Source organism: Crocuta crocuta, unplaced genomic scaffold, assembly GCF_008692635.1.
Source record: "Crocuta crocuta isolate KB4526 unplaced genomic scaffold, BGI_CrCroc_1.0 scaffold103, whole genome shotgun sequence".
Taxonomy (NCBI): domain Eukaryota; kingdom Metazoa; phylum Chordata; class Mammalia; order Carnivora; family Hyaenidae; genus Crocuta; species Crocuta crocuta.
The window spans coordinates 356,037-380,458 of NW_027529192.1; the positions used below are offsets into that span (position 1 = coordinate 356,037).

Sequence of the window (24,422 nt, forward strand, 5' to 3'; positions counted from 1 at the left end):
GATTGAGGACACCTGAAAATACAGAGCTGCTCTAAAAGTGATTTAAGGTGGCTTTCCTTTTTCTTTTTTTGAGTGTTTTTTAATGTTTATTTATCTTGAGAGGTGGGGAGGGAGGATAGAGGATCCAACGCAGACTCTGTGCTGAGTGCAGGGAACCCAGCGTGGGCTCAAACTCACGAATCATGAACTAATGACCCGAGCCAAAGTCAAACGCTTAACCAACTGAGCCACCCAGGTGCCCCCCTAGGATGGCTTTTCTATGTAATCTCCACTCCGATGGGACTCAGGAGCCATCTCTTAGTGACTGTCTATCTGATGGTGTGACAGTTCTCAGCTCCCCAATTTTCCTATGACACCAAGAAACCTTTTATTTTGTCTGTAGCCAATCGTTGCTCACAGTACGTCCCCCCCCCCACAACACACATTGGTGCACACGTACAAACACACACACACACACACACACACACACACACACACCCCCCAGTGATATTTTGGACCCTGGATGCTCAGAAAATATACAGAAATGTCTCAGCAAGGTAAGGAGGCAAGCTCCCATAACTTGTCTTTGAACATCTTCAGCTTGGTAACTGAGGCCCCTGGATCACTAGGTTTCTCTTCCCCCATCCCTCAGTTACAGCATGTGAACAAGAGTTCATCTGAGTTCCTACAAAGAAAATTTAATGAAATGAGCTTTGCAGGACTAATGAGTTTAATTTAGCTCTTAAAAATCTGCCTACCAGGCTGTTTCTCTAATATTGTGACTGTTGGGCCTTTTCTTCTAAGAACTATCTAGAAAGAATATTTATGTCTCGTGTGTTTATGTGAATGTGTATCTTAATTTGTTTCAGTCTCTCCCATTTAAAAAAATAGTTCTAAGAGTAGAATATATATGGTAAACATTGTTCACTCCCATGTTTCACTCTGTGCTATAACAGGAAATGCATTTCTGACACTTTTAAAATGAGCAATCACACGTATAATCAACTTGGTTAAAACTTCCTTCCTGGTAACTGCAACACTTCCTCTGCATCTGGATACGAAGGGAGACCCAGAAAAGCGGAAGAGTTTAGAGGCACACTGGGCAGATTCGAATTTGTTTTGTTTTCAAAAATTAAACAAATGATCCTTCAGCATCATCACCTCCGCCGCTTTATCAGGTATTACTTCCTTCTATTTTTTGCCCTTTGTTGGGTCTGACTCGGAACAGTGACACTTCCGTCTGGACTAGAATATTTTTATCTGGAACGGTTGTCGGTTCTTGAGATGATGCCACCACTGATTGCCTCAGTCTCATTGTCTCGCCCGACCTATACGTGTGGATATCCATAAGGTTCCAGGCATAGGTTCGCAGGTGCATCTGTCCTTTTTGTTTGTTGTTTTTGTTTGGGAGGAAGAAGGAGGGCGCAAGAGCTTGTGCCAGCTGGGTTTCACGTTCTCACAAGTGCATGCTTCGTGATCATTGTGCTTAACGGTGTTTCTGACGTCTTCTCATCAGAGGAGAAAGCTTCATAGCCTCAGCCATGAAGGAAAGCAGTGAGTATTTAGCCAGCCTGTTTTCTTCTGCCTCTTGTATCTCGTAAGCCTGTTTGGTAGCACGGAGGCAGAAACTATGGCCGTGTAGTTGTATTTTGCCTCAATTCGGACCTATTTTGCTTCAGTTTGGTGTCAATGTAAATATATTCTGCAGTTCTCTTCTTTAGTAGTTATTCTATAATGTAGCAACAGACCAAATAGTGAATTAAATGCTACGAGTGATAGTCCTCTGAGACAGGACTTTACTTTCTGTACTTGTTAACAGTAACTTCATAGTATTTTAAGAGAGGGAATATTGACTTTAAAAGTAAGCATAAGTCAGGATTTGAAACTTGTCTTTCTTATCTTTGAATCAAACTCTCCTTTTTGGTACATATCAAACGGTCCACTATTTCTTAAGGAGATAAGCAGTTATGAGTCTCACTAACATTAGTCACTTAAGAGAGTAAATGACATTATCAGAAACAATTTTTGTTTCAGTATTTGATTCTTATGTGGAACATATCTTACAACATAGTACTACTAGGTATTAAAATCAAAACACCTTTATATTTCAATTTTAATATTTTTAATATTCCAACTATTATTTGAAGTGTTTCCTATTGCATTCTGTCACACTTATACTGAAATGCTTTGTGCAAGGTAGGTACTTAGTAAAGATTTGAGGAAAGTGAATTGATAAGAATCAGTTTGTGAATTCTCATTACAGCGATGAAAACATGAGAGCAAAAGGGAAGTTAAGTGATCCCTTGGGGTCCAAATAGCGGGGCACTGGAGTCCAGAAATCCATTCTCCAGTCTGGCGGCTCCTGCACTATCTAACACAGGGGCAGATGGAATGAATTGGTACAAAGTGAAAAATATCCGAATGTTCATACTGGAAGAGTACAGTCTTGGGTGACTCCCCTAAGACACTGCTCTCTAAAGTAGCAATGACAGCCAGAATGTCTACACATTTCGTGATTCAAAAATTCAAATATCTGCAAAGGTTCTTGCTTGCGACTTCACCAATTCTGATGTTTTTGAATATTAGCAGTGAAATTACTACCTTTCCTAACTAGAAAGAAAAAAAAAAATGAAAGAAAAAGACAGACAGGAAGTTGACTAGGGAGGAAATACCTGATCCAGACAGTTTGAAAATCGAGAATGTGAAGCATTGGTTGGGCAAGGTCGCTCGGTCCCAGGGCAGAGTGTAAGGTGAAACACGTCGAGGGCCGTTTGCAAAGTGTGGGGTGTCAGCATCTCATACGGCACCTCGAAAGTTAGAACTTGATCCTTTAACTGGATGGTTTCATTCACCTATCCACTTCAGCATGCTCAAGAACAACGACTACCACGTTGAGCCGTTATAATGCGTCAGGGACTGTGCCAGATGAAGGCTTCACATCTCTCTCTCTCTCTCTCTCTCTCTCTCCCCCCTTAATTAAAATTTCACACAGTGAAAGTACCCGGTTGATGAACCCCCACGTACCTGTCGGCCGTGCCGAGCAAGTGTTGAACCCGGTTTAACCCTCCCCTCTGAGGGATCACTAACCCCATCTGACGCTGGGGAAACGGCTCAGAGACGCTCCAACTAGACACTAGGCGCCGGGGCCGCGGTTGCGGGCCCCGCTCCCAGAGCCCCCGCGTCTTCGCGCGCCTCTGCCGCCTCGGGAAGAAGGTACGCAGCAGGTGACAAGGCGCTCTGTGTCTCGCCCGCAGGTCGCGCAGGGCATGGAGCTGAGCGGCCGTGAGGAGCCCGTGGTCCTGAGGGCGGACGGCCCCCGNTTCCTCCTGCTCTACCAGAAGAAGGGCCAGTGGTACGAGATCTACGACGAGCACCAGGTGGTGCAGACGCTGGACTGCCTGCGCTACTGGCAGGCGCTGCGCCGCAGCCCGGGCCAGATCCACCTGGTGCAGCGGCGCGCGCCCTCGGACGAGACGCGGGCCTTCCAGCGGCAGCTCACTGCCCTCATCGGCTACGACGTCACCGACGTCAGCAACGTGCACGACAACGAGCTCGAGTTCACGCGCCGCCGCCTGGTCACCCCGCGCACGGCGGAGGTGGCGGGCCGCGACCCTCGGCTCTACGCCATGCACCCGTGGGTGACCTCGAAGCCGCTCCCGGAGTACCTGTTGAAGAAGATCACCAACAACTGCATCTTCATCGTCATCCACCGCGGCACCACCAGCCAGACCATCAAGGTCTCGGCCGACGACACCCCAGGCACCATCCTCCAGAGCTTCTTCACCAAGATGGCCAAGAAGAAGTCTCTGATGGACATCCCCGAAAGCCAAAGCGAACAGGATTTTGTGCTGCGCGTCTGCGGCCGGGACGAGTACCTAGTGGGTGACACGCCCATCAAAAACTTCCAGTGGGTGAGGCAGTGCCTCAAGAATGGAGAGGAGATCCATCTGGTGCTTGACACGCCTCCAGACCCAGCCCTGGACGAGGTGAGGAAGGAAGAGTGGCCCCTGGTGGATGACTGCACAGGAGTCACCGGCTACCATGAGCAGCTGACCATCCACGGGAAGGACCACGAGAGTGTGTTCACCGTGTCCCTGTGGGACTGTGACCGGAAGTTCAGGGTCAAAATCAGAGGCATTGATATCCCTGTGCTGCCCCGGAACGCTGACCTCACGGTTTTCGTGGAGGCAAACATCCAGCACGGGCAGCAAGTCCTTTGCCAAAGGAGAACCAGCCCCAAGCCCTTTACAGAGGAGGTGCTCTGGAACGTGTGGCTCGAGTTCAGTATCAAGATCAAAGACTTACCCAGAGGGGCTCTACTCAACCTTCAGATCTACTGTAGCAAAGCCCCAGTGCTGCCCGGCAAGGCCTCTGCAGAGACTCCCAGTTCCGAGGCCAGAGGCAAAACTCAGCTCCTCTACTATGTGAACCTGCTGCTGATAGACCACCGATTCCTCCTGCGCCACGGGGAGTATGTGCTCCACATGTGGCAGATATCTGGAAAGGGAGAAGACCAAGGGAGCTTCAGTGCGGACAAGCTCACGTCTGCGACCAACCCAGACAAGGAGAACTCGATGTCCATCTCCATCCTTCTGGACAATTACTGCCACCCAATAGCCTTACCTAAGCATCGGCCCACCCCTGACCCCGAAGGGGACCGGGTTCGAGCAGAAATGCCCAACCAGCTTCGGAAGCAACTGGAGGCAATCATAGCCACTGATCCACTCAACCCTCTCACGGCAGAGGACAAAGAATTGCTCTGGCATTTTAGATATGAAAGCCTTAAGCATCCAAAGGCGTATCCTAAGCTCTTTAGCTCTGTAAAATGGGGACAGCAAGAAATTGTAGCCAAAACATACCAATTGTTAGCCAGACGGGAGGTCTGGGATCAAAGTGCTTTGGATGTGGGGTTAACAATGCAACTCCTGGACTGCAACTTTTCGGATGAAAATGTAAGAGCCATTGCAGTGCAGAAACTGGAGAGCTTGGAAGACGACGATGTTCTGCATTACCTGCTACAGCTGGTCCAGGTAGGGATTCTGGTGCTCTCAAGGGAGCACTCTTCTCAGAGAGTTTATTTGCATGTGCACAGGCACCCCATTCAGTTGTTACCAAATGGTCTTTGCCCATGGAGTGTCACAGTCAGTCAGAGGAGATCTGATGAAGCCACTTCAAACGGTAGTGAACTGTTCCATTTACCTTTTTTACTGTCTTTGAGGTGTTGCCAACAAGCACTGTGAAGACATAGTATTTTGCTTTTTAGGAAAACTGGCCCTATAGGAGTAGTTTGCTCTCGTTTACTGGATTAGTGACAGATGTGACTTGTGGAATGTTCCCTTGTGCCAAGGCTCTGAGGCAGCAAGTGATTTGCATGCTTTTCGTATATTATCACATCGAACTCTCCAAACAACTATGATGGAGGTCAAATTAACATTTGCATTTTATACGTAAGGAAACTGAGGCTCGGAGAGTCTAAGTAATGTGCTCAAGGTCACATACGTTGAAAGAATCAGACCAGAAATCAAACTCAGGCAGTCTGACTCCAGGCCCTGCTCTTTTCACTGCCTCCCAATTTCCTGCATCAGTCCAGGGTGAGGGGGCGCCTGGGCGTAGTTGGTTAAGTGTTTGACTTTGGCTCAGGTCATGATCTCGTGGTTCGTGAGTTCCAGCCTCTGTCTGGCCCTGTGCTGACAGCTCAGAGCCTAAAGCCTGCTTCAGATTCTGTGTCTCCCTCTCTCACTGTTCCTCCTCTGCTCTCTCTCTCTGTCTCACAAATAAATAAACATTAAAGAAATTCTTTTTAACCCAGGGTCAAGATAGTGTGTCCCAGATAGAAAAGATCACCCTCAGGGCACCTGGGTGGCTCAGTCGGTTAAGCGTCCGACTTCGGCTCAGGTCATGATCTCGTGGTTCGTGAGTTCCAGCCTCTGTCTGGCCCTGTGCTGACAGCTCAGAGCCTAAAGCCTGCTTCAGATTCTGTGTCTCCCTCTCTCACTGTTCCTCCTCTGCTCTCTCTCTCTCTCTCAGAAATAAATAAAACATTTTAAAAAAAAGAAAAGGTCACCCTCTCTGATCACACTTATCATAATTCATAGAATAACATCTCTTATTTTAGTGGGACCTCAAAAGCCCCTCTCTTCAGACAGGTCTGGTATAGGACTTCCACTCCTGTTCTCACACCTTTCCAGGTAGCCCAGAGGGGCTAAGTGATTTGCCTAAGGTGTACCTAGGAAGTTAAAGCAAAAGAGAGGTACAGTTCTGCACACCAGAACAGTTCTGAGACCGTTTTGTGCTGCTTCACAAGGAAGAGGAAGTAAAGGAATTGGAACAGAATGCTATTTTAGAGTGCAGACGTGTCCCTCCATTAATTCAACAACACGTACTTAGCACTTCTGTTCTGGATGCTAGAGAGAGAACAGTGATCACAATAGAGCCCATCTCTGTCCCCCTATAGCTGGTGACATTGTGGAGGAGACTGACATTAAATGCATACACGTACAAACAGATATTTCATAACAAATTGTGCAAATGCTTTGGGGGAGATTTGTAGGGTATTATGAGAAAATAGGCAGGAGTCTTGGGAATACTTAATTTAGATCGAGGAAATCAGGGACCGTTCCGAGTAAGTTATGTTTGACTTGAGCTTTTTTTTTTTTTTTTAATTTTTTAAAATGTTGATTTATTTTTGAGGAGAGAGAGACAGAGCGTGAGCGGGTGAGGAGCACAGTGGGAGGAGAGACAGAATCCGAAGGCTCCAGGCTCTGAGCTGTCAGCACACAGCCCAGTGCGGGGCCCGAGCCCGTGAAAGCCACAAACTGTGAGATCGTGACCTGAGTCGAAGTTGGACGCTTAACTGACTGAGCCACCAGGCGCTCTGATCTGAGCTCTTTAGGATTAGCCAGTCTTAGTGTTAGACACTAAACTTTCTAATCATTATTTGTAGTTAGAGGAAGGCCCTGGAGTTTTCTGATAAGCACTTTGGATATTCTCAATTTTAAGTCTGAATCTCCACCTTCTCACTAAGCAGATACTTGAAATCATTACACTCGACCTTTGCCTTCATCTGTTAAATGTATCTAATATTTTTCTCTGCCCACTAGTTCAGATACTAACAGAAGACAAATGAAAATGAATGAAATTTAATTCACTCATGAATTATTTTTCATTGTCATATTCACAAGAAAATTTTGCAGAACTGGAAAATGAATTGTGTTCTCCTTGGAAATGTCTTAAATGAAAGAGGTCAACAAGTAATATTAACATTGAATTTGTGGCCAGAGACTTGAAGAAGAGTAGTCATTTGTAAAACTGTTTGAGACATTTTCAGATATGGCTCAATGACTCATTCCTGATTAAGATGGTCTCCTAGTTGAGACCTGCATTGTGTTTACAGAAGTGAAACACGAATAAGGTCGAAACGACTCACGTTTGAGCTAGAAACTTAAAAAAAACAATTCTGAAGTCTGTACCAGTGGCCAAATAAACCACATTCTCAGAATTCAGATCTTAACGGCAGCTACAGGCACCTACTGGCCCACAGCCATGAACGCGTCTTTGAGGGGTGCCTGGGTGTCTCAGTCGGTTGAGCACCCAATTTCAGCTCAGGTCATGATATTGTGGTTCGTGGGTTCGAGCTCCGCATTGGGCTCTGTGCTGACAGCTCAGAGCCTGGAGCTGCTTCAGATTCTGCGTCTCCCTCCCTCTCTGCCCCTCCCCTGCTCACACTTTGTCTCTCTCTCGCTCTCTCCCAAGAATGAATAAACATTTTAAAAAAATTAAAAATAAAATAAAAGCATCTTTGAAAGCATGGGGATAAATGCAATATTATCGTGTCAGTATTGATCATTTCCAAACTGGAAAACCAGAGTAAGAACTGGAAATTGTACCAAGAAGCCCACAGACCCTAAAACATAAAGTGAAATGGGAGTGTCTCTTGTTCCTTGGGGGAAAAAAAAGGTAGACCATTTCTGTCTGTAAAGGCAATACTGAGATATTTCATTTTAGGCCTCTCTTTATGCACACACGATATTAGCCTCTAACTTTATGTACGCATCTGTAACCATCTAAACTACATTTGTTAGTCTTGCCAAAAAATTATGAACTATTGCAGACTTAGTGTAAGTACTGAGAATGGTATAACAAGTACCCCTACACCCGCCATTCTTAATTATTGTTTCTATTTTATTGGTGCTTTTTCTTCAGTCATAGAGCTGTCTGCCATGCAAGTCAATACCTCTATAATAGCCAAGTGATACGAAAACTACTGAACATGAGGAAGCACGTAAACTCGGAGACTTCTCAGACTTCTCAGACAAAAGTCTCTGTATACATGACAGCATGGCAGAGGGTAGTGGTCACTCTGTGTGGATGGATCCAGGCCTGCTGTTTACTTGGAGTAAGAGCCCATGAGGTGGCGTGGTGACCCGCCAGCGAGATACCAAACACATCTTGAGCTGAAGGGAAGCTACAGTATTTTTAGGATCTTCACCTCTAAGATATTTTTCTCATTACATGTACTGCGTCTCTACCGTCCATGTTCTTTCCAACAACCTCTTTTACATTCCTCTTTTATGGATGTGTTACAGCCATCCCCGTGTTTCCCCTCTATCGTTCCAACAAATCAGGTAAGCCCTTCATGGGAGCTAAAACCTTAATCTCTTCACCTTTGAAGACAGCAAAAGAACATAACTGGGAGTCAAGAGTTTTGGTTTCTGATCCCAGTCCGTAAGCAAGTGGCTCATTTTGACCCAAAGTGTCCTCGAAACGAAAGGGTTGGGTGAAGTGACCGGTAAGATTGTTCTCACCCTAGCCAGAAAAGACCCAGTGAGGCAGAGCGCTTTTCCTCCATTTATTGCCTCCCCCATTATTATTATTTTTTAATGTTTTGTTTATTTCTAGGAGAGAGAGAGAGAGAGAGAGAGACAGCGTGAGCAGGGGAGGGTCAGAGAGAGAGGGATATACAGACACCGAAATAGGCTCCAGGCTTTGAGCTGGCAGTCAGCACAGAGCCCGACGCGGGGCTCGAACCCACGAACCACGAAATCATGACCTGAGCGAAAGTCGGACGCTTAACCGACTAAGCCACCCAGGCGCCCCACTACCTCCCCCATTATTAACCAACATAGAACGCGGTCCTACAAATGCCCCTGTGTTCTTCCTTTAGGCTGTGAAATTTGAACCCTATCATGACAGTGCTCTCGCCAGATTTCTGCTGAAGCGTGGCCTCAGAGTAAGTACTTCCACTCTGAGAATAGTGTGACCTTTTAAAAGTTAGTGAGAACTGACTGATAGAGCATTAGTCACAACTGTTTCATCCTTCTTGTTCCCACCTCCAGAACAAAAGAATTGGTCACTTCTTGTTTTGGTTCTTGAGAAGCGAGATAGCACAGTCCAGACACTACCAGCAGAGGTTTGCCGTGATTCTAGAAGCCTACCTGAGGGGCTGTGGCACGGCCATGCTGCATGACTTCACTGACCAAGTTCAAGTGATCGAGATGCTACAGAAGGTCACCCTTGATATTAAATCGCTCTCTGCTGAAAAGTATGATGTCAGTTCCCAAGGTACTGTTTCCAATGTCATCATCCCTGATTCTCCTTCCTTCGGGAAGGCGAGCTGTACCATTCTAAAGAAAGCCAAGAACACATTTTTCAATATTCTGTCTTTGTGGAGTAAGCAGATTTAAAGTCCCCCTTTTTCAAGTTTGTAGTTTTTAAAACTACGTACGTATATATGCTAATGATGAATTTATGATAATAGACGTTAAACTCTTTGAAAAATTTAAAAAGCATCATGCAGCTGTAAGGTGTATATTTAAGAACATTTGCATGCCTGAAACTACACTATATGTGAACTCACTGGAATCTCAATAAAAACTTGAAACTAAAAAAACAAAAACAAAAACAATTGCACGCATATACACAAAGATTAGTTACTTGCAAATATTTACTTTTTTCCTCCCTTTCAATAGATGTGTATATTTTCAAATATTTAGTCTTTTAAAGAAATGAATTATGAGAAGCTATTTACAAATTTGTCTATGTATATTTATATATATGTCAGTATACTTACATTTTTTGTATATCTTTATATAGAGATCAGCATAATTATAAACAGGCATATATACCTCCTTTCTGATGTCATTTCCAATATGATCTTATCCCTAAGAAATCCTGTCCCTGCCCCTAGGAAAACTGATCACTCTCTCTCTGTAGTCCCACAGGCTTGGGTTGATACTATATTAAAATGTAGTCATTGACACATCTTTCTGACTGGTAAACTGCATGAGCCTTGAAACTAGGGGATATTTCTTATTCATTTCTATATATGTAGACCTAGCACTCTGGGTCATAATGGACACATATACTAACATACTCAGCTAGTATTTAGAATATTCTGAATTTCTACTTTTCCCCTTGAATTCTTTTCCAATACACCAATAACGTTCTCTCTAAAAAAAATAATAATGGTAACCATCATCTTACTTTTCTTTTCATCATAAGTAAGAAAGGGAAACACTTGTACCAGCCTCTAGTATGTTGTCCAGGAAGTAATTTTTAACCTATATATTTTGCCTTAGAATTTAGAATTCTAAAGAACACTTGAGTTTTGAGGCTATCACGTTGTCTCCACATAGCCTGACTTCCTCTTTTGAAAAGAATTTATAGAACCCTGACTGAATTGCGTTTAATATGGTCTTTGAACATCTGTTCCCCAAACCGAATGGCAGTTCAGAGTTTCCCATGGCGGGAAGAGAACTACAGTATATATTCCGTAGCATTACCCTCAAGCTATCCTTCCCTACATGATTGTCTTGGCATCCCGTATATTCACTCACATACTTCTGTCCTCTGCTGTAGAATCGTGTCCACGGCCGTCTTGCTCACGGTAAACCCGACTTACCTCGCGACGTCTTATGGTTAGTTCCTCAAAGACCGAAACCTCCACCGTTTGCTCCTGCTCCACACCAGACCAAATGTATAGAATGTTATGCATAGACGTGGCCTCAGGAAATGCTAGAGATAATGTCAGTGATCTCTTGAACTCATGTAACTTTTGTGTGCTTCTGACAATTACAGTTATTTCACAGCTTAAGCAAAAGCTTGAAAACCTGCAGAATTCGAATCTCCCCAAAAGCTTTAGAGTCCCATATGATCCTGGACTGAAGGCTGGAGCACTCGTGGTAGGTATCACCTCGATGTCCTCAAGTGGTCTTTCTGTCTTGCAACTGTCTGTGCGCGCTTCACAGGGCCGCGTGGCTAAAAGCTAATGTTTCTGTAGAGACGGAAGCTGGAAAGTCCCTGGATGGGCTTCCGTCAAGCCTTTCTCTAGCCACTAGCTCCTCAAAGCCTCAAAACCAGGCATCCATTTTGTTTTAAATCAGCTTTCTTGAAGATTCATTCACATACAGTAAAATTTGTCCATTTCAAGTGTGCAGTGCAATGAGTTTTAACCAACGTGTGCAATCACGTAACCGCCGCCGTTGCAACCAGGGTACAGAGCGCTTCCATAGAGATGTTACAGGGATGGTTCTTTTGTGTCCCCTTGCAGTTAGTCCTTCCCTCCTTGCATCTCCTATCCTGAAGAATCGCTTCTGTCACGTCATCTTCTAGAATTTCATGAAGTAGAATCATACAGTATGTAGTTTTTGTATCTGTATCCTTTTACTTAGTGTAGTGCTTTTAATATGCATCCATGTTGCTGTATGTGTCAGTCATCTGTTCCTTTTTATGACTGAGGAGTAGTCCCCTGTGTGGATATACTATGATTTATTTTCCATTCACCTTTTGAGTAAATATTTAACAGCGAGATAGTTGAGTCATGGTACGTGTGTGTTTAATTTTATAAGATACTATTGAACTGCTTTTCCAAAGTGTGTACCATTGTATATTCCCACCAGCAATGTATGTGAGTTCCAACTGTTCTACATCCTTGCCAACACTTAATATCACCAATCTTTTTAATTTTAGCCATTCCAACGGTGAAGTGGCATCTCAACGTTGCTTTTATTTGCTTTTCCGTAATGATGTTAAGTATCTTCTCATTTGCTTATTTTCTGTCTTCTATTGAGAAGTTTCTCTTCACATCTTTCATTCATTTTTAATATGGGCTGCCTTCTTATTTTTGAGTTGTTTATATATTTTGGATACAATCCTTTATTAGGTATACATTTTACAAATTCCAGTCTGCGGATTGCCTTTACATTTTCTTAGTAGTACATTTCAGAGAGCAGAAGGGTTCTTAAATTTTTATTAAGTCCAATTTATCACTTTTTTTATAGTTTGTTTTTGTGTGTCCTAAGAAACATTTGCGGGGTGCCTAGGTGGCTCAGTCGATTGGACGTCTGACTTTGGCTCAGATCATGATCTCACAGCTGTGCTGACAGCTCAGAGCCTGGAGCCTGCCTTGGATTCTGTGTCTCCTCTCTCTCTGCCCTTCCCCCACTCCTGCTCTGTCTCTCTGTCTCAAAAATAAATAAACATTAAAAAAATTTTTAAAAAGAAACATTCACCTAATCCAATAATACTCAACCTGGGGAGACACCCCTCAATACACACACCCACCCAGGGGACATTTGTTACTGTCTAGAGGTATTTTTCACTGTTACAACTGGGAAAATTCTACTGGCATCTAGTGGGTGAGACCAGGGATGCTGCTAAACATCCTACATTGCACAGGACAGCCCCCCAACAGCAATGAATCATCTAGCCCAAAATGTCAACAGTGCCAACATTGAGAAATACTGCTTAATTCAATGTGACAGATATTTTTTCCTAGAAGCTGCATAGTTTTCACTCTCACATTTAAGTCTTTGATCCAGCTTGGAGTTAATTTTTGGGTATGATGGAAAGTAAAGATCCGGTGTGGGGATTTTGGTGTTAAATATCCAACTTTTCTGGCACCATCTGTTGAAATACCTAGGCACTTTTGTCAGATATCAACTGACCATATATGTGTGAGTCCACCTCTAGATTCTTTAGTCCATTTCGTTGATCAAAATGTCTACTGCCTCACGCTCTTGGTTACACTCAGATAATACACTACTTCATGTGTGCATAAGGACCTTACAACAGTATACTTCCATTAACCTCTTCCCGACCTTTATGCTATTTTTGTCATGCTTTTACCTTCTACATATGTGATAAACCCAAATATTGTTATTAGTGCTTTAAATAGTTAAAAATAGATTTAGCAGACTTAATAGATTCAACTTATATATATATATATACACATATACATATATATATATACATATACATGTATGTATATATGTTTACCCACACATTTACCACATTTGGGATTCTTTATTTCTTTGTAAAGGTTTGTGTTTCCATCTGGCATCATTTTCCTTCAGCCTTAAAAATTTCTTATAGTGCAAGTCTTCTGGTAAGAAATTCTTCCAGCTTTTGTTTGTCTGAAACCCTCTTTATTGGACCTTTGTTTTTGAAAGCTGTCTCCCCTGAATATAGAATTCTAGGTTGGCTTTTTTCCCCCCTCCCTTTCGGCAGCATTTTCTTCAGGGTTGCATATTTTCTGTCAGTAAGTTTCCTGTCCTTCTTACCTCTGGTTTCTGTACGTGTCTTTCTTCCCGAGGCTACTTTTAAGATTTTCTTTTTAGCACCATGGTTTTAAGCAGTTTGATTGGAATGGGCCTTGGTATGGTTTTCTTTATGTTTTGACTACTAGGGAATGTTGAGCTTGGATAAACAACAGAGTTGCTCTGTAGTCATGGGCACCTGGGAGTACCAGAGCCCCGTAGGAGTGGGGTGCGCAGAGGACAGGATCTGCCATTGCCTCTTGGGCACCTCCACAGACTCATAGGGTTCCTCGGAACACAGTTTGAGAACTCTTGCTTTTACGCGTTATAACTTGCTCTCCTATAGCATTTTCGGATTTGGTAAGAATGCTTTCTGTATTTTTTCCCAAATCATTGACTATCATCTTCCAACTAGGACTTTGTTTTTTGTTTCTTTAATTTAAATCCAAGGTAATTAACATATGTGTGATAATGGTTTCAGGAGTAGAATTTAGTGATTCATCACTTGCGTATAACGTCCAGGACTCATCCCAATAAGTGCCCTCCTTAATGCCCATCACCCAGTTAGCCCATTCCCCCACCCACCTCCCCTCTAGCAGCTCTGTTTATTCTCTGTATTTAAGAGCCTCTTATGGTTTGCCTCCCTCTCTGATCTTATCTTTTCTTCACTTCTCCTGTGTTCATCTGCTGTGTTTCTTAAATTCCACATACGAGTGAAATCATGTATTTGTTCTTCTCTGACTTCTTTCACTTAGCATAATATATTCTAGTTCCATCCACATTGTTGCAAATGGCACGTTCATTCTTTTTGATCGCTGAGTAATATTCCATTGTATATAAATACCACATCTTCTTTATCCATTCAAAAAGCAGTAGACATTTGGGCTCTTTCCACACTTTGGCTATTGTCAATAGTGCTACTATAAACATTGGGGGGGCATATGCCCTTAAAAATCAGCACCTTTTTATCCTCCGGATAATTACCTAATAGTGTGACTGCTGGGTCATAGGGTAGCTCTATTTTTAGTTTTTTGAGGAACTTCCATCCTATTTTCCAGATTGGCTGCACCAGTTTGCATTCCTATCAACAGTGCAAAAGTGTTCCCTTTTCTCCACATCGTCTCCAACATCTGTTGTTTCCTGAGTTGTTCATTTTAGCCATTCTCACAGGGTGTGAGGTGGTATCTCACTGTGGCTTTGATTTTTATTTCCCTAATGATGAGTAATGTTGAGCATCTTTTCATATGTCTGTTAGCCATCTGGATGTCTTCTTTGGAAAAGTGTCTACTCATGTTTTCTGCCCATTTCTTCACTGGATTCTTTGTTTTTGGGGTGTTGAGTTTGATAAATTCTTTATAAATTTTGGATACTAACCCTTTATCTGATATGTATGTATTTGCAAATATCTTCTCCTACAACTAGGATGTTGTACTGGTTATTTATAATAATGTTTTGCAAGAGGCTTTACATGTCCACAATATGTATTCATTATGTGTAGGAAACATATGACTATTTCCTTACAGATTGAAAAATGTAAGGTGATGGCCTCCAAGAAAAAGCCCCTATGGCTTGAGTTTAAATGTGCTGACCCTACAGCTCTATCAAATGAAACAATTGGAATTATCTTTAAACATGGTGATGATCTGCGCCAAGACATGCTGATTTTACAGGTATGCTACCATTAAGGAATTTTTTTTGTTCAATTACCTGAAAAACGAATTCTGTATTAGATCCGAAAAATGCCTGCTAGTGGAGTGCCTGGATGGCTCAGTTGGTTAAAGTGTCCGACCTTGGCTCAGGTCATGATCTCGCAGTTCAGGAGTTCAAGCTCTGCGTCAGGCTCTGTGCTGGCAGCTTGGAGCCTGGGTCCTGCTTTGGATTCTGTGTCTCCATCTCTCTCTGCCCCTCCCCAACTTGTGCTCTGTTTCTCTGTCTCTTCCAAAAATAAATAAACATAAAAAATTTTTTAAATGCCTGCTACTGATTCTATTCCCATTCTCCTATTTTGTCCACGCACAATGATCGAAGATTTTGTAACAGAGAGTTTGCACTGGGGGACCATGGCTGTGGGCCATTAGATTTGCAATCCATTGTGGGCCATTGCTGTCCACTCCTGAGAAGAGGCATATTCAACCTTCCCATATAGCTAGATGTGTCTCCCTCATCTAACCTCTCTTTTATACACCCCATTCCTAGTGTGGTAACATAAAATATAGACATATGTACCCCCCTGGCATCCACTTTATTCATATTTATAGACAGATCTGTGCACCCATGAGTGCTCTCCTTAGATACTTCACTTTGATCTACATCCACATACACAAACTCAGGTGAATGATTTGATAGGAAGGCGATAGAAGATGAACAGGTAGGTGATTGAAGAAATCATGCAGTTAAGTAACAAGAAGGACTAGGTTACCAGATCAGAGGGTGGATGGTAATCAATATTGATCATTTTCCACATTTTCTAACATTTCTGGATCAACTTCAGCTTTGCAAACCTGGAAAATAATCTTCATCGTCCACCATAGTAGAAGTAACACAATTGCTAATATTTAATGTGGTTTATTTAAAATAAGCAAACCTCACTGATTTAAATATAGCCTATTTAAAAATGGGTCATGTTTTCAGTTCTCTCTGTCTGTTTCTGCTTGTACTTGTTTCTAGTATGGAAACAATAATACCTTTGCTCTCTTTTCAAAAATACTAAATGTATTGTCACGGAAGTATTAAAAGAAAGAAAGAAAAAGAAATCTTTCGAGCCTTTTGAAGGTTTGCTGCCTTTCCAATAAATAAATCCATAGAGTCTTCTGGATTATTCACAGATTAGTTCTTCAGAAACACAAAGCATCGCTGTGTTCCTCTTGTTTAGAGGTGAACTTTGCACTTGGCCTTCATGCACTTGTTTCTCTGCTAAGGCACACTGCTTGGCAGGTGAGGGAAAGTCGGTGAGTTCTTGAGGACTTAGTCTCTTCATGTGCAGGATGGGAATAATAATCATGTTCACATTATAGGGCGAATGTAAAAGATCAACACAAAACAGCACTCGGTAAATTAGCAAGCATTCTCATCACGGCTAGCGTCGCCTTGGTCTAGCCCAAGGGTGCCTTATGGGTAAAAATTTGTAAGAATGTTAGGGTGGAACACTTTTGGTTGTTATGGTAAAAACATACGAAAGTGGAGTGGAATGTCTGAATGCTAAAACACCTTTACAGCCTCTCTCCACGCTAAACCCACCTATCGTCTTCCCCAAGGTCCATTTCAGGAATCAAAGTGAGCAGGCTCCCAGGGAAGGGGAACTGTAGAGCACCAGGTTGATAAATACAGTTGTGACCTACAAACTTCATGCTGACTTATGTATTTTGTGTTACCAGATAAGATGGTTGTTTTAGGGGAGAAGAAAAATTATTAAACAATATAACAGAAACGTTTTTGTGTTTGATGTCTAGATTCTACGAATCATGGAATCCATTTGGGAGACTGAATCTCTGGATCTGTGCCTCCTGCCATATGGTTGCATTTCAACTGGTGACAAAATAGGTGATTACTTCAGGAGATAAATATACCTCTCAGCTTGTTCTAAAGGATCATAAGTCCTTTTTGTTTAATGTTTAGCTATTTTTGAGAGAGAGATAGAGGGCGTACAAGTGGGAGAGGAACAGGGACAGAGGGAGACACAGAATCCAAAGCAGGCTCCAGACTCTGAACTGTCAGCACAGAGCCCAACATGGGGCTCAAACCCACGAACCGGGAGATCGTGACCTGAGCTGAAGCTGGATGCTCAAGTGACTGAACCACCCAGGTGCCCCACCTTGGGTGAGTGTCTGACTCTTGATTTTGGTCACGTCGTGATGGCATCAAGCCCCACATGGGGGCTCTGAGCTGAGTGTGGAGCCTGCTTAAGATTCTCTCTCCTCCTTGCCTCTCCCCCACTTGTGCACACGCTCTCTCTCTAATTAAAAAAAAAAAAGTAAAAATAAAATAAAGGATCTTAAGTCCTTTAGTGTAGGCATTTAATAACTGAAAAATTATAATCATAATCCAAATAGAAAAGGAAGAAAACATTCCAAGGTTGGTGAATGTGACTCTTGATTTAACATGGATCTGTTGAAAATACATGACTGTGTGATTTAAATCCTCATGACTATACATGGAAATGATTTTCATAAGAACTTGTTCCCTCATCTTTACTTCTCCACCTCTAAACTGTAACTCGTTTCACTGCACATTAAACTTCTTTCTCACAAATAATGTTTAAAAATAGATGTAAAGATCTGTCACTTATTTTAACATCTGGGAACTCACATTATTAAAGCTATTACTCTACTCTTAGGTGCTTTTTCAGACATTTTACATTTTTTATTTCAATCAGACATATTTTTATTCAAGTCTCCAATCTGAGAAGTGTACAAAACCACTTCCATTTGACCCTGTGATTAAAAAAGGAAAAGGCACAGTTCGCCAAGCACATATGCTCCGCACATAAGTGCTTTTACTTATCGCCTTTGAAAGCCAACCTTCGTCTTTACACTCAGGGACACTGAAAGCTTGTGCCACAAAACTTCCGGATCCTCCTCCTTTTCTTTCTCTCCCGCCTGAGAAAACCAAACCAGGGAAATAGCCCCTCCGGTTGAAAAGCCCCTGCCCATCTGTCAACAAAGACCCAGCCATTCCTCCTCTGGGTCAGGCCCCAGGCCTCAGCTTACATCAGGCTCTGTGCATCCTCCCACAGGAATGATCGAGATTGTGAAAGAGGCCACAACAATTGCCAAAATTCAGCAAAGCACTGTGGGCAACACGGGAGCATTTAAAGACGAAGTCCTGAATCACTGGCTCAAAGAAAAATGCCCTATTGAAGAAAAGGTGAGCTCTGGCTTTTGCCACACTCTGAAGGCTCCTTACGAGCTGCCATTTATGCAACAATAATGGATTCCCGTTTTCAAAGGATCTACCAATGTCGTGCCTCTTAAGGGCTGGAGAAATCCTTTACTTGTGAGGCCGTGGGGGTTTTAAGTACCTTCCCGCATGACACAGCGTATCTGTGTGAGACGGAGGTGCTCAGTTCAGAATGCCGGTACGTATTTGTTTCTCCTTTGACTGTCAGGCATGCTTTGCATAAGATTTGGTTCTACGAAATAACTTGGTGGGCCCTTTTCATGACCACCTCTTTTTGCTGTTCGGCAGAAAAATCTAGTTCCCATGGATATAAATCCTTTCCTACCAGGGAGATGCCACATATCCTATAAAGTAATTTTTGATGTACTCCTGCACTCTCAATGGTAAATTAGAGATGACGAAAATGTCAGTTCCACCATCCTTCTGAAGTACATACACTGAATCCTTCACAGGCTGCGTGGTTAGACTGTTTGGCTGCTCTTTCAAGTTCTGCGGCACAGGATTACCACTTCTCATTTGCATGGTTAGCAGCCCTTTGGGGAGAAATATAATTAGCAGCCTTTATTAGTCTGTTATATATGTGGATTTGTGAACCCATGCATACGTGAAGTGGTCACAAGCAAAACATACATTCTCCAATGAAGGAGAAATTATTATGGGTTCTGTAGCGTTGGCAAATGATGGCACAGAGAGGAAATGAACCCTCTGATTAAATTACTGCTGCTCTTTGACTCTCGTTTCCTACATGTGCTATTGTGAGTCACTGAATGGTCGCCTAAAATATAAGGAGAGCAAGGAGAAAGTTGGCACTTAGGAGATAAGATGTTAATGAAATCAGGTGCCACGAGCTTGAAACTGGTCCCCAAAATAGTGCCTTTTTGGAATCGTTTGTAACAGATCCCACCCTGCTCTTTGAAGTCAGAACACAACTGATATTCAGGTGCATTTTCATTAGTTTCAGGCAGCAGTGGAGAGATTCGTTTATTCCTGTGCCGGCTACTGTGTGGCTACCTTTGTTCTTGGAATAGGCGACAGGCACAACGACAATATTATGATCACAGAGACAGGTGAGTTTATTTATCATAATTTTTTTATTGTGGAAAAATATACATGACCTAAAATTTACCATCTCAGCCAGTTAAGTATGTAGTTAAGTGGCATTTAACACACTCACCCTGTGGGGCCCCTGGGTGGCTCAGTCAGTTAACTTCAGCTCATGATCTCACGGTTCCGTGGGTTTGAGCCTCACATGGGGCTCTCAGCATGGAGCCTGCTTTGAACCCTCGGTCTCCCTGTCTCTGCCCTTTCCCCGCTCACGTGTGTGTGTGTGTGTGTGTGTGTGTGTGTGTACGTTCTCTCTCTCTCTCTCTCACTCCTCAAAAAGAAACATTAAAAAAAAATGGGAGTGCGGCTGGGTGGCTCAGTCAGTTACGTGTCTGACCTCAGCTCAGGTCATGATCTCACCGTTGTTAGGTTTGAGCCCCACGTCGGGCTCTGTGCTGAAAGCTCAGAGCCTGGAGCCTGCTTTGGATTTTGTGTCTCCTTCTCTCTCAGCCCCACCCCAACTTGTGCTCTGTCCCTGTCTCTTAAAAATAAATAAACATTTTTTAAAAAGATGTTAAAAAATTCTTTTCAATACATTCACATTACTGTGCAACCACCACCACCCTCCCCCAGAACTTTCTCATCTTCCCCAGCTGAAACACTGTCCCCACGGAACTGGTACTGACTCCCCATTTCCCCTATCCCTCGGCACAAAGTAATATTTAAACAGAGTTCAGGGTTAGAGCACACATCTAGAAGTCATTACAGTGTAGGGACATAGATGCTGTGATCACCCCAGGGAGGAAGAAGATACCAGAAATGAGACTTACAAAGGAAAAGCCATTAGCTAGAAAGATAGGGCAGGGGCATGTCCCAGAAGCTGGTGAGGGAGGCGGTGATCAGTGCTGTCAGATGTTGCAGAGAAGCAACAAAGGGAAGTCCTAGACATCCTTAAATCTGAGATGCACTGCCTTCCTGCCCTACCTCGCGTCACGAGTTCACGGACCATTCTGACCAGCGTCAGTATCGGCTACCATGCCATGGAAGGTTTCTCTAAGAAATCTGGACCGGTTTAAGAGTGGGATCTGGAAGAGGCACCATATGGAGGTAAACCGCTTGCTCTCTGTGAGACTCAAAAGACATCATGTATTTCTGGCCCATACATATGAAACAGGCTATCTAAGTAAGAGGAGGTGGTGGTAATCACAGTGGTGACAGTGGTAGACGTGGACTCAAAGGACAGTCACAGTGATACATTTCTATGATGCTACTCAAAAGGTAAAGGTGAATGCCCTCCCTCTCAAGCCGAGCAAACCATCAGTCTGTCCTGAGGGCATAAGAGAGTCTTGGGCAAAATGATGACAGATTAGCCAGAGAGTTCTGACTTCCATCTCTAAGAATGATTCTGAGACGAGACGAGAATTTTTTTTAATGGCATTTGGCTGTCATCTAAAGAACACCAGAAGGATATCAAAAACACACTTGGTTCAAAGAGCGCTTTGTGGTTACTACCATACACACCTGCTAAGCCGAAAAATATCACAAGCTGATACAACAGGGTAAAAATAGCTCTCTTGCCCAAGATAGCTCATTTTCAGGCAACTTAAAACATATCTCAGGAAATAAACAAACCAGAGTGTTGTTACAAGCGCTTATGCCCGCGTAATGATGTCAGACATTTTCTTCTCTTAAGGAAATCTATTTCATATTGACTTTGGACACATTCTCGGGAATTATAAAAGTTTCCTGGGCATCAATAAAGAGAGAGTGCCATTTGTGCTAACCCCAGACTTCCTGTTTGTGATGGGAACTTCTGGAAAGAAGACAAGCCTACACTTCCAGAAATTTCAGGTAACTGGCCTCTTTCTTCATCGCGCCTCGGGGAGTACCAGCCAGATGGTGCCTCGAGGCACGGCAGCCCTCCCCTCACCCCACATTAAGGCTTCTCTGCCCCTGCCCACCCTTCCTCCTACCTGCGCCCTCCATCCTATCCCTGAGGGCAAAATGTGGCTTCTCAGTAACGTCCCACCTAAAACCACCCAGCAAGTGGGAGAGCGCAGTCTGCAGTCAGTGGGACCGGCAAACAGAGAACGCCGGGATGGCGCTGTGCCCAAAAGGGGCACTCACTTTCGGGAGGAGTGCCTGGCAAGCGGGTCTGTCTGCTGGATATTTACCAGTTCAAGACAGGGCCCGGAAGACCCAAATTCCACATGTATTCTTCAGGACTCTCAAACAATTGTGAGCTTCTCCTGATTTGTGCTACAGCTGTGCATTTATCAGGCTGCTAACAGGCAATCTTGCTGCACCACTGTATGCAGTTTCCTTTCGGTAAAGGGCAGTCTCTTCTCTCACTTGAGATTCTGTCAACCCCACTGCGGGTTGTACGAGGAAACTCAGGCCTGTCCTGCTCACCTATGAACAGGGGCCCGCGTGGGTCACCCCATCTCCCTAGGAGTGTTCGCATCCTCTGTCTTTTTCACTGCTTCCTGGTCTCCATCTGCTTTTGACTATCAAATATTTCAGAAACGCAAGGAGTAAAATTCTCACGCTTGCAAATTTAATAACTGTGAAGGAACAGACCTCAAAATTACCACGTAGGGACTGTATAAAATACCTCCTTTAATAGCCCACACAAACACAAGACAGAGCAGCAGAGGCAGAGAGGCGCCCTTTGCACGCACAGGCGCCTGTAAGGAGTGCGCCCGCCCCCCACTCCAGGCCTGACTTAAACATGGTGTGGTTTGCAGTCCGTTCGGAACAAGCCTGTTTCCAGTCTCTTCTTGAGTCCCCTGTTATCCCTGGGACATGGCCCGGGCCTCGCGCGGAGCAGGAACTAGGGTGTCCCTATTGTTTTGAAACCTGTCTGTTCTTGTTTGTTCTCCCGGCTGATTTCGATTTGCTTACAGGACTTCCCCGCCCCTGCACCCCCCACAGTTCCAGGAGGCTCGTCAGAGAAGCTGAGACCTCTCGGGCCAGATGGGCTTAGGATTTTTAGTGTGCGCTTCTGGGTAAACTCTACCGGGTTTCAGACTATTTCCAGGGATCTGACACATTTCAGTCCTGCTTTTTTAAAAGTTAGAAACCACGTATTGTGGCAACTTCCTGGAACAGAGAAACGGTTCCAAAATAAATAAATTAATAACCTGGAAGGATTTTAGCATTTAAAGAGGAGGGGGACGCTCAGTTCTCCCGTCCCGGAGGAGGGGGGTCCTCTGAGTAGCTTCAGAAGCACGGCGGCAACCCCGGCACCCGGAGGGAGAGCGGGTCACGCAGGCGTCTGTCCCTCGTGCGCGGGCTCTCCTGCTTTCCGGGCGCTGCCTGCCGCACGTCAGCATCACTGCCTAGACTGACTGCCCTCTGCGCCTGTGCCACCCCTCGGGTCCCAGCAGCGCTTCTTCCTGTAATCTTCTTTGTGGTCCAGTATCAAAATACCCTCTAATGAAAAGACCTGGGGTGTGGGAGGCCGAGGAGAGGTCACTACCGGCCCCAGGCCGCTCCCACTCCAAGCGTGAAACGTTTGCGGGGCGCCCGAGCACCCCCCGCTTAGGTCTGGGGCCGTTTCTCTGTCCCTGTGACCAAAGCTGCTTGCTTAAACCACCAAAACTTCTTTTTTTTTTTTTTTTAAGGGATCTTTTTTAGGGCTTATTTGAATGAGATACGTAGAATGCTTCTCCCATTCTCCCAGTGCCTAAGCCTCCAGTGTCACATATATCACAAAGGGTCTTCTAACTTGGAAAACTTTTATGTGGAGAAGCCCTCAGACATGAGATCTCAAGCCCAAGGGCAACATACAAAACCCAAGATAGTAGCACTGTTCTGGTTAAAGAGCAAGCGGGGGTCCAAGCTCTGCCTGCTTTTCCTGCCCCCTAACCTGCCCCCGTGTGTACCCTCCCCCCCACCGGACAGCAGGAATACCCAGTGGGCACATATACCCCTGGGTATAGAACTGTATAGGCGCAGGCTTTCTAAAGTCTCCAGCCTGATAGAGATGAGCAGCAGATTTTTCACCATTTGACTCAGACCTTGTGACAATTTTTTTTTTTTAACATACTACTGAGCCTTCCGGAAGTTTTTCTGTTTCTTAGTTTTATGTTCCCTTTTTGAGATGACATCCTTCAGGCTCTGGGAGTACATCTCTAAACCCTCTAAATAGCGATGCAGGATCTTGGAGAATAAAGCTGCCACTTTCAGGTAGGCTGGGAAGAGTTGTCTATATTTACATTTTGAATCAAAGGTGTCCTCATTTCCAGGGAACCGCTAATTTTGAGTGGTAACATTACTTAATGCCCGCAACACATTTGAATAACCTGTTAGGGAGGGTGGATAAAAGCTGACCCACTTTTTGTGAAGGGTGAGGTGAGCCTTCCCCACAAAGACTTAAAAATATATCTAGCTCTTGGCCAGTAGATAGAAGGCCAGAAAATGAAAAAGGAAGGCACTGTTTTATCCCACCTCTTTCTTTTTCCCAAAATACTCAGTTTAGCCCTGGACCATATGAATAAAGAATCTCTAGAATAGGTCAGACTTTAGGAGCAAGCTGTACTCAGACAAAAAGACATAAAATCAAGGCATACTTACTACTAGAATCCAAGAATATCGGTTAGCCTTCGGAGCAATGTCCTATACACCAGGTGCTAAACATGTACATTTCAAGGGTGACAATTTTGATAAATACATCTCTTCTGAAGAATCTCTCCCTAATGAAGAGTGAAGAGAGAAAACAATATATTACCCCCTGCTAATTTATGCTAGAACCACTTTGCTTTAAATGTCACTAAACGGTTTTAAAACATCAGACTACATGCAAATACATTTACATCATTAGCCAATGAAATCTGGCTTCCCCTTTGTTTTTATATAAGAATGTGGGGACTCTGCTTCTAATTTGAAAAGTAGTAAATGTTTTTTTTAAAAATCCAGCAAAAAAAAATTTAAAATATTAGGAGGATATTAAAAACCCATTATCCC

At 43.7% G+C, this 24,422-nt stretch overlaps 1 protein-coding gene and 1 long non-coding RNA gene across 2 annotated transcripts in view; one reads left to right on the forward strand and one right to left on the reverse strand.

Annotated features, from left to right (window-relative positions):
• Positions 1-691: 691 nt before the first annotated feature.
• Positions 692-3,292, reverse strand: LOC144226793 (uncharacterized). Its single transcript, XR_013333737.1, has 2 exons — positions 3,004-3,292; positions 692-1,708 (listed from the first exon to the last, which is right to left on the reverse strand). It is a non-coding gene; the product is annotated as an uncharacterized LOC144226793 (long non-coding RNA).
• A 1-nt stretch (position 3,293) lies between these two features.
• Positions 3,294-24,422, forward strand: part of PIK3CG (phosphatidylinositol-4,5-bisphosphate 3-kinase catalytic subunit gamma) — a gene marked incomplete at its 5' end in the record, with an annotated part of 32,771 nt that continues 11,642 nt past the window's right edge. The window contains 9 exons of the mRNA XM_077758334.1: positions 3,294-5,009; positions 9,143-9,208; positions 9,315-9,540; positions 11,056-11,159; positions 15,038-15,184; positions 16,964-17,054; positions 18,247-18,377; positions 19,366-19,477; positions 21,148-21,305. Of these exons, the coding sequence (XP_077614460.1) occupies positions 3,294-5,009; positions 9,143-9,208; positions 9,315-9,540; positions 11,056-11,159; positions 15,038-15,184; positions 16,964-17,054; positions 18,247-18,377; positions 19,366-19,477; positions 21,148-21,305 (2,751 nt within the window). The remainder of the gene's footprint in view (positions 5,010-9,142; positions 9,209-9,314; positions 9,541-11,055; positions 11,160-15,037; positions 15,185-16,963; positions 17,055-18,246; positions 18,378-19,365; positions 19,478-21,147; positions 21,306-24,422) is intronic.